This window comes from Falco rusticolus, chromosome 6, assembly GCF_015220075.1.
Source record: "Falco rusticolus isolate bFalRus1 chromosome 6, bFalRus1.pri, whole genome shotgun sequence".
NCBI classification, from domain to species: Eukaryota; Metazoa; Chordata; class Aves; order Falconiformes; family Falconidae; genus Falco; species Falco rusticolus.
This window is the reverse complement of record NC_051192.1, coordinates 86097504-86107432: the sequence shown is the minus strand read 5'-3', so window position 1 is coordinate 86107432 and position 9929 is coordinate 86097504. Positions and strand designations below refer to the sequence as shown.

The 9929-nt window shown below is 49.3% G+C and overlaps 2 protein-coding genes across 2 annotated transcripts; one reads left to right on the top strand and one right to left on the bottom strand.

Annotated features, from left to right (window-relative positions):
• Window positions 1-3803: 3803 nt before the first annotated feature.
• Window positions 3804-6080, bottom strand: PNRC1 (proline rich nuclear receptor coactivator 1). Its single transcript, XM_037391494.1, has 2 exons — window positions 5504-6080; window positions 3804-4866 (listed from the first exon to the last, which is right to left on the bottom strand). The coding sequence occupies exons 1-2, from the start codon at window positions 5930-5932 to the stop codon at window positions 4426-4428; spliced, it is 870 nt and encodes a 289-aa protein (XP_037247391.1). The 5' UTR covers window positions 5933-6080; the 3' UTR covers window positions 3804-4425.
• Window positions 5898-9293, top strand: BORCS6 (BLOC-1 related complex subunit 6). Its single transcript, XM_037391493.1, is given in 2 exon segments — window positions 5898-6110; window positions 6112-9293. Coding segments are annotated over 2 exon segments (1263 nt in total). The 5' UTR covers window positions 5898-5930; the 3' UTR covers window positions 7195-9293.
• Window positions 9294-9929: the final 636 nt, after the last annotated feature.

The following is a 9929-nucleotide window of genomic DNA, read 5'->3' as shown; positions in this document are numbered from 1 at the left end:
TCATGGGAAAAAAAGTTAGAGGAATGTTGACTTCAACACAGGGGAAGAAGTACCTCTGCTAGGACGCGCTTGCTGTGTGAATTAATTCCTCAGGATTTTTTTTTTTCCAAATCAGTTGAATTCTTGACCTTCCTGTCTTAACTGTGGTAACGTTCTTCTGCGCTCTCAATGCAACATAAAAAGGTCGCAGCCTCTGTGCTGCTGACAACATTGTTGCCCAACTTCAGTAGTTAGCCCTTTTAGTGGCTAAAGTCTTTCTCTCTAATTGATGGATGCTTCCTTCGTTATTCTTTTCTATTATATCAGCAAGTAAGCATTTCCTGCTATCAGAAATATTTAACACTGTGGCTCCTGTTCAACAAGGTAGCATAGTTTTTTCACAGTGAATACTAACATTTTACCATCCCTCTTACTTGCTTACCTCCTCACCTCTTCAGGGTAAGGACCAGCCTATTCATAAAATAAAACCTTCTTAGAAATTGCAACAGAAAATAATTCCCCTTAAATAGTTCAGTCAGATATATACTATGAAAAAAGAAATATTTAACAAACGCACTGTGAAATCAGAATTCAAAGAGTACAAGGGGTTGCAGAGTAAGGAACATCATGCATGTTTAATTGCATGATGGAAGCGTCAAGACTTCCCATACAGAAGTAAACTTATTTCTAAAATTACAATGAAAGGCAATCTATAATATTCAGGCTTCCTACGATCTATAGGCTTCATATTTGATCTCAATACCAGGAAAAGCAGAAAAAAATCCTGAAGTGTGGCAGGTATCAAACACTTTATAATGCAAGAGCTTAAAATATACCCTCTGAAAATAATTACAAGAACCGCTTAAAATGACACCACTTGGACAAGATATTCATCAGCTGAAATAAAATTCAATTCATGGAAAAAGTTGCATCCTCGTAATACAGACTACTTAAGAATTTAGCAGCATCTCTGAGGAGATACTGGTGTAACGAGTTCAAAGGCACACAGGATTTCTAACTCGTCACATTAGCCGACAGAAGCATTTTAGCTTTAGCAGAGCACCAAGCCAGCCGTTATTAATGAAGCTGTCCAACCAGCTGAAACTTAGCCACGCGTGAAAACAACAGATACTTCTGTGCTCCATGAAAGCTAATTTTTCAGGACCATCACCGCATGACATTTAACTGTTTAAAAGTAACTCGCGAGTGACTGGTAGTTTACTCGCACAGCTGATTCCCCTGCAGTTCTGCAACACACTCTGCGACAGAGAATTTTGAACAGAAAAAGATTTTCATTATCTAACCAAAATGCAGTACGTTCAGTTTCCTTACTCTTGACTGAATCTGGAAGATTTAATAAGCAATTAATTTGACTGCTGTACGGCAGCCATGTGATGAGCTGATAACATATCCACCGAGTTTGTTAATTTTCTTCCTTAAAAAGGCTGTTCACTTCCTAAGACTTTGTACTGTATCGCAAAGAAGTCCTCCAAACGTTGACACTAATATTTTTGGTTTGTTTACTGGCTCTAAACTCAATTAATAGTATGTTGATATAATACAATGCCTTGCCTTCAGGGAACTGTGATGAGAAATCTGTACAAGTGAAGGAAACCTTGAAAGTGAAAATCCCTCTCAGGAAATACTGTGGAACGACAAAGGAAAAAACATGGGAAAGTGACAAAATACGTGCAGAATACGGTCCCAAGAGATGACAATGTCCGGATTACTCAGGCAATCTTGTTGAAGCACACATTGCACATAGGCCTAATTTTATAAGCCAGTCCTCAACCCAAACATCTTAAGATAGAAAACATGGAAGTGCCCCAACACTTCTGCCAGGTCAGAACAGGGCCAGGAATACTGACACAGAAGTAAGCTAAATGAACAGTTCCCCCCTTGCCCCGCCCTTGGAAAGAGCGAGCAAAACATTATCTTACTCTGAAAACCTTTAGATCTAACAAGGAATGGAAAGTTTTGAATTTTCAAGACTTCTGAAGCCTCATCCAACTGTTTTAATAGAATTGGCCAAGAAGCCAAAAACTATCAGCACTCACATTTAATGAGTTTTGTAATCACCAGGGTCACGTTGGCAGATCAGGGTAGAAATGAAGAGGTACGCTACACTGGTAAATTTTATGCAGGATCAGTTGGCATTCAAACTACATAACCTGATGTCAGCTCCAAGAGGCAGAGAAGAAAAGAGGCTGATAGTAACAGAGGTAATAAGGGGGAAAAAGGATACCTCCTTTTAAATAAGGCCAACCTACAAGGCTGATGGAAACTAGCTCTTACCAAGCTAGTTATCAAGATTCAAGACCATCAGAAGTTTAGCTGATAAAATTAACCATTGCCTAAAGCTATAGGGGATCGCTACGGGCGTTTTCCTTTGTGCTTGGTAACATTCAGGCAGAAGAAAAAAGAAGGAAAAAGAAGGAAAAAGAAAAAAGAAAAAAAGCACAACAGTAGATCAATAGAGCATATACCAAATACAGTAAACTGGGACTTATGGTCTACTTGAGTCATCCTTTGTGAGATTCCACTAAATTTTTCTTTGCCCTAATACTGTTTATTAAAAACCAGGAGACGTTTTGTTCAGTTTTAGAAACCAAGCTAGGGTACACTAAACTATGGAGCATTTAGATTAGGCAGCAAGCTGGGCTGTTGAAGCCATACATTTACCTTGAGCATGTACAATCAATCAATCCATCAAGTAATACAGGTCTATTTTGCAAGGCAATGAACCCGTTAACTCTTTGGAGCGGACCAAGTAATTTTGTATGAGCTCTTAGTCTAAAATATATAGTTAAACAGCCTAAAAGCATTATAATGAAACATTTTGCGACTATATGATTCATTTCTATAAATGAAGCAAAGAAGTTCTCCCTTTTAGCAATCTTGTTTCGGGACTCTGTTAATGGAGACTGCCAATTCACACGCATGGAACAAAGTGATGCTAGATATCAGAAGCAGTACTGCACGTAGCATGAATGTAGCTCACACTGCTCACGCTCAGTCTCTGCAAACACCACTCATGCCAAGGAACCACCTCAGCCGGGACCCTGCTGATAGCATTTTCTTCCAACAGCTCTTTCCTAGTACATTAGTGCCCACAGAATTTCTTTTTCCCAGTGGATCCAAAAACTTAAAAATACTTTCCTATCTTAGGCAAATTTCACCCATTTCCGGCTTTATTAAATACTAATTAGTAAAACAACTGCAAATCTATGTTATCTCCATCTGACACGCCTGTCAGACTAATCTGAGTCCAATTCCTTAAAAACTTTAGATCAGAGGAACGTAATTTCAAGCATAGCTGTTAGCAAGAGACAAATCTGATTAAAGCCACAAAGTTTAACCTGCCTCATCGATACCCCTCTGTCATTGCTACTTTTCAGTATCAATTATTAATAACAATTTACTATGAAAATAGTACTGCAGCATGAATTTGAATGTATAATTACTCAGCTTTCTTAACATCTATATTTTCAAGAAACAAAAAGTGTAAGGAACCCAAACCGACATATCACAAAGGAAGCTTTAAAAAAAAAAAAAAAAAAACCCAAGAAATTCTTAATGAGGTATCAAATCTCTTAAATTATTTGGATAGTTAAAGGCTGAGGACAAAATATTCCTAGCAACGCACCAGAAGGCAATCAAGAGATTTAAGTTCCCATCCTTGAATTAACAGACACGCACACAACAAAAGAAAAAGAGACATGCTTAAGGGGAGGCCAAATTGTTTTATTTAATTTTTTAGTGACCAATTGGATTTTTGGCAGAAACCTCTGCTCTTTTAGTTTGGTTGGGTTTGTTTGGTGTGGTTTTTTTTTTTGTCTTTTTTTTTTTCTTTAAAGAAATCAGCAGTGCTTAAATTGATGGGTTGGAATTTTACTCAAATTCCAGTTAATTTTAAAAACATGATGAACAGGAATTCAAGATACTGTTTCCAGAGCAGAGAGCAAAACTTCACATTTGTATGAAAATTCCATGTTTGTACTTGATTGAGACACAGAATGTAGAACTATTGTCAGTAGTGCATGGATAAAACATTCACATTTGATCTGGAACCTTAAAATCAGAAAGCTGTACTCTCCTTCCAAAATTGTCATTACCTTGTGCAAATCAAGTCAAGTCTTCATGTGTCACGCACACACTTAAAATTGTCCATATTTTATATACAAGACATCTACCATTCAGGCAGTGCAAAATACATCCTTTCATAACAAAACTAAAATGTACCTCTCAAAGTATGAACAAGAATATACACATAATACATGATGTACACTATTTACACAACCATAAAAAATATAATACAAGGATTATTTTTTTTTTTAAATGTGATTATAAGACTTGACAGTCTTTTGCAATTTTTGTTGCAACAAGGCATGTTTTAAGCTTCCTGGATGGAGTTTTCTTTGCCAATTACTCAAGGGATCTCAGAAACTACGCTTGAACTTTCAGGAGAGTTTTCAAGTGGACTGCCATCAACTCCCTGTTTTGGTCAGACGGTTCAGCTGTGCCACCCACCCAGTGGCTGGGAGGCTTTGGAAGGACACTGGGAGATGGTGGGTCACTAAATTTTGCCCCAGCATAATTTTCTTTTTGGCTCGCTTCAGTCAGGGTGATAGGTTTCTTGGACTTGGCATTTCTGAAGTTCTCTGCGTTTTTAAGCGGCTTTTTCTCCTGCTTCTGAATTATCTCTGGCGATACAGAATCTTGCCAAAAGTTCTCTATCTTTTTTGCCGAGGTGATCTTTGTCAGCGGCACGTTATATTTACTCTTCTGTCTGTTAGTCTTTGGTTGTTCACACAGATGTAAACCGTGAACAGGCTGGCTGTAGGGGATGGCAGCCTTCTCTGTCTTTCCCATCTTATTCTTTAAGAACTGCAGAGACAAAGAAGGCACGTCACCAGGGCCCCCTCGCCTCAGGGGCCGCCCCCGGCACGGCACCGCCAGCGGAGCAGCCGCCAGCCGGACGAAGCGCCCCCGCACCACCCCCGCGCCGGGCTGCCGGCGCACAGCACCGGGGACGCGGTGCGAGACGCTGGGGAGGGGGCTAGGGGGGCAGCCCCCCTCTTCTACAACTCCCCCGCCAGCACGTCGGCGCTGCCGGGCGGCGGGGGCCGCTCCACCGGCTGGGCCTCACCGCCCGCCCGCCGCCGCCATGGGGCGCTGCGCCCCGCGCACGTCCCGCCTGCGCGCGCAGGGACAGCTGGCGCGCGGCCAGCAGGCTAAATTCGGCTGTTGCTGGGCGCAGCGGCGGCCGCCCATTGGTGGCGCCCAGCAGCCAATCGCCGCCCGCGACTGCCCCTCTCTCTCCCCCCCGCGCCCCGTCCGAGCGGGCGTAACGGAAACTCTCCTGCCCCCCCGCCCCCGGCCACACGCACGCAGGGAGCAAAGGGAGGGGGCCCGCCGCCCGCTGCGCCTCCGGCGGGGTGGCGGACGGCCTCCCGGCTCCCAGAGCACGGGGGAAGTGGGGCAGGGGGAAAAGAAGTGAGAAGTAGCGGCGCTCCGCCTTTACCTCCTTCCTGAGGGGTTTGCTGGGCGCGGGTCTCGAGGGGGCGGGCGCGGGGGGCTCCTCGGGGGGGGCGGGTACCAGCCCGGGGGCGACCGAGCCTGTCGGCGCAGGGCGAGTGCGAAGTTCGCCCGGGCCGTGTGTTCCCAGCGGGGTCCTCCTCCCCAGGCCGGCGCGGTGCTGTTGGTATTGCTGGTAGCGGCTGGGCAGGAGCCCTGCGGGGCTGGGCCGGATCTTTCCCTTCCTCCGCCGGACTCTCTTCAGCGCGGGCCGCGCGCTGCCCCCCGGGCCCGCCAGGCAGCAGCTGGGCTGGTTCTCACAGTTGCTGTCCCCCCGCCTGAGGCGCTGGAGAAGAGCGGAGGGCAGCCGCCTGGGGTCTTCGGTGCCCGCCGAGATCCGAGCTAGGAAGGGCGGCGGCGCCGTCGTGGTGACCATGGTGGGACGTGGCTACCCAGAGCTGCACCGGGAGGAGGGGTCGAGCCCAGGTGGGGATGGAGCGGGTCGGGTCGACGGGAAACGTCTGCCCGGGCTTTGTGGGCTGAGATGGTGGCGCAAGTCGGATCCGCTGCTAGGAGAACATGGCGGGGGAGTGAGAGAAGCAGCCAACAGCGCCCCGGTGTTGTTACCCGAGCGGGGCACGCCCCCTTCCGCCCCCGCGCCAATCGCCGTACAGGGACGGCCCGAGCTCCACGCCCCCTCGCCGGGCGCCGCCAGTCTCGGCGAAACGGCGGCCCCGCTGGCCCCGCCCCGGCCAATCAGAAGCGACACAAACACTTGGGGCCACGCCCGCTTCCGCAGGCCGCCCAATCCGGGTGGGCGCAAACAGCGGGCGCGCCCCGGTCCCCGAGCCGCGGCCCCGCAGTGCGAAGCGAGCGGACGGGACGGGCGGGCCGCCCTGCGAGAGCCGCTGGCCAATCGGGCGGCAAACAAACAGCCGCGGCCGCGCCCCCGCGCGCCTCGCAGCCAATCGAGGGGGACGTAAACAGGCGGCGGCGCGCCCCCTGGTGGGCGGCGACGCGCTGGCGGGTAGGCCCGCGTCGCCCGCCATGGAGGTGCCGTCGCTGCGGCCCGCGGCGGCCGCCGGGCTCCCGGCCGCGGCGGAGGGCCCCAGCCGCGAGGCGGAGGGGCGGGGTCTGGACCGGGACGAGCGGAGCCTGGAGGCGCTGAGCCTGGCCGCCGGCGGCGGCGGGGCGGCGGCGGGGCGGCAGCTGCCGGAGGGGCGGCGGGCGACGCTGGCGAGCGCCCTGGAGCTGGAGGGGACGGTGCTGCGCGAGGGGCGGCTCACCCAGTTCGTGGCCAACAACTTGGAGCGGCGGATCCGGCTGAGCGGGGCCCCGCGGAGCGAGCCGCCGGCGGCGGCGGCGGGGGGCGGCGGGTCTATCCCCGCCATCGACCCCGGGGCGCTGCAGGACGTGGTGGCCCTGGCCGGGCAGGTGGCGGCGCAGGTGGACGAGCTACTGCGCAACGTGCACTGCGGCCTGCAGGCCCTGACGGCGCTCAGCGTCGGCTGCATCCAGACCTACCGCGACGGCGTGGAGAGCCTGGGCGAGGCGGCCGACCTCAGCATCCGCGCCATGTACGCGCTGGTGGCGCGCTGCGAGGAGCTGGACCGCGCCATGCAGCCCGTGCCCGCCCTGGCCAAGCGCATCCGCGACATGAAGGGCACCCTGGAGCGGCTGGAGGGGCTCTGCAAGTAGCGCCGCCCCGGCGCTCCTCTCGCTGCCGCCGGGATGCCGAACGAGGAGCCGCCGGGGCTGGAAAACCGGGGCTCCGCCGCCGACCTTGCTGGCGGGGCTCGGCCGTTCCGACGGGCCCCGGCCCGCCCTGCCAGGCCTCCCGCCGCCCTCCCCCGCCAGCCCCGCCAGCGGGCCCGCACACGGCTTCCCCCGCTCTCGGCCCGTACATCCTGCCGCTCCCCCCAGCCCCGGCCGTGACCGCCCGGCGGTGTGCCCAGTGCGCTGGCGGTGACCTGGAGGAAGCCAAGTGTTTGCAGCCGGTGGGGGAAAAGGCCCCGGTTGACACCGCGGGGTAAATGGCAAACGGTGCTTTATAGCTTCAGCTCCATTAAAGAATTCGGATTCCACATGCCTTACGCTTTCCATTTATTGAGGGCTAGGAAACACTAACCTATCTTAATTAAAAGCAGCTGTTAATTTTTTTTTTAACCAAATTTGAAATTGTCGTGAATACTCGCTTGATGCTTACAGGCGTACGTGCTCATTCGTAGCTGACTTAGTGCCTGAAGAGTAGTTCATGCTGTGGCTGTTGCAGCACATAAACACACAGAACACTGCTGTCTCTTACAGGACACTGGTTTAGGAGATGATTAAGAGGAAATTTAATATAAAGATCCTTGCTTTCCGAGAAGAATATAAAATCCATGGGATAGAGTTGAGATTCAGATCTAGGAACAAGTCTATAAGCAGTTCTAAATAAAAGCTTTCAGATAAAATATGCTTTGCCTCTATTAGTCTCTACAGTTCTCACAGTGCAGGAGTTTAAATGGCATCACTATGAAATGATCCTGTGATTTTGTTTGGGTTGTTTTTTCAATTGGGAAAATACCTATTTAATTAGACAAGGAACATAAATACATGATGACATTACATGGGTGTATGACTGACATAAAATAGGTACTTGGGAGAATTTATTTGTATGACTTGAAGCTTTTGTAAATGCATCACCGTATGCAGAAGTGATTTTGCTGTATCAGTAAGTGTGTCCTCTGAGGCCTGAGAGTAGCCAAATTCTCTGCTCAGTGTGGTTCCTATGCAACTAGCCTCTTAGATGATGCTCTTAGCAATCCGTTTATGTCCCAAATGTCCTTGTAACAAGATTTCAGTAGAGAAATGATCACTGTGATCTTATGTATGTGTAACGGTGCTTTTGGTGACCGGTGGCTCCTAAAAACCTTGGAGAAAAGGTAAACAGAAATACTACACAAGTCCTGTAGCTTTCGGTTGAAGAGCAGATAGGTTTATGATGGGTGCAGCTGCTCCCCCACCACAGCCTCAGTATAAACACCGACTGTGGGGCAGATGCAGTGATATGCTGTGCCTCTGCGTGTAGACAAAACTGAATTGTAACAAAATAATTCATTTTTATGCCACCCTGGTTTGCGTAATACCTGTCTCTGGCTTATTCTGGGCTTCTCACCATGGCCTTGTCTTCCCCTCAGCACAGGGATGTATTTCGTGTGTGGCCTTTCAGCCCTAGCGATGGGGGAAGGCTGGAAGTGGGCAGTGCCAAGGTCAGGCTCTTTGCGGTCACAGCTCTTGTGGTACTGCTTTCTGGGGAATGGCTGTGGCTCCAGAAAGTTTTACCAGAGGATTAACAGAGGTTAGCAGAGAGAAAAAGAAGAACCTAACTGCCCCTGCCCATGGGCCTAGAAGACACTGAAGATTTCTTAACACCACAGCAACAGCTGCATTCGTGGTAGTTTTGGGGTGTTACACTTGGGAAAGTTTGAACTTGTCTGTCATGGAGCTGAAGTAGTTTTTTTGTTGCTAAGTGTGTTTTGTATATATGTCAAAAGTGAAAACCAAAGTTTTATCTTGCTTAACTTGTATTGTTGAAATGTACAGGAAAGAACTGCAAGCTTATTTGTATAGCCACATATGTACAGCTACGATTTATTCATACATGCTAAGGTGAAGCCTTTAAAGCATACACATTTCAGTACGCTATTGGTTTTCAGTAGCGTTTCATTTGCAGTCACCTACATTCAATGCTAATTCCCTGCTAAAATTGTCAGGTTTGTAGAATAAAATGATTACTTTTATGTTTTTAATTGTTAGTGATTAGTTGTTGAAGAGTTTCACTTCTTAATTATTGCTTTTCTTATTTGGTAAAATAATCCTAAAGCTAATTTAAACTCTGCTCCTGCATCGGCACAGACAACCTTTAATGTGATTGCAGAGCCAGTTTCAGTCTAGGTCCTCTGGCAGTAATTTCTGACAGTGATGTCATTCATGTGATGAAAAAGGGATGGCTAGTGAATTACAAGCATGAATGAAGCGGTAATTACACTGTTCGGGTTTGGTTTTTAATACCTGTCTGAAAGCTTCAGCTTGTTTGAAGGGCAGACTTCACTGAGCTTGGTGAAGCAGCTCCTGTTCCCAGGTGTCTGCCACGTATGGCTGCTGTCCCTGAGGCACGCACGGCCCAAACGACGTGGGCCTGTCCTGTGCCACCACTGTCCATAGCGGTATGATACTGCATAGCTGCTATGGTTTCCAGCCCCCCTGTCCATACCGGCCTCCATTGCTGCAGGAATGGTGGCACTTGCCAGCATCTGTGTCAGTGCAGCTCTGGTGCCAGCCCTGTCCTTGAAGTCCCGTGTGAACTGCTTGTGAGCCCCATGCAGCTCAGTATAGCCTCCGGTGAACCTGGTCCTTCTGCAGCCAGACACTTTTGTACTGCCTTTTTGATC

Coding starts and splice junctions, on each gene's coding strand:
- PNRC1 (XM_037391494.1), bottom strand. CDS start 5,932: ATGGTCACCACGACGGCGCCGCCGCCCTTCCTAGCTCGGATCTCGGCG. Junction 4,867..5,503: donor GCAAACCCCTCAGGAAGGAG/GTAAAGGCGGAG, acceptor TTGTCTCTGCAG/TTCTTAAAGAATAAGATGGG.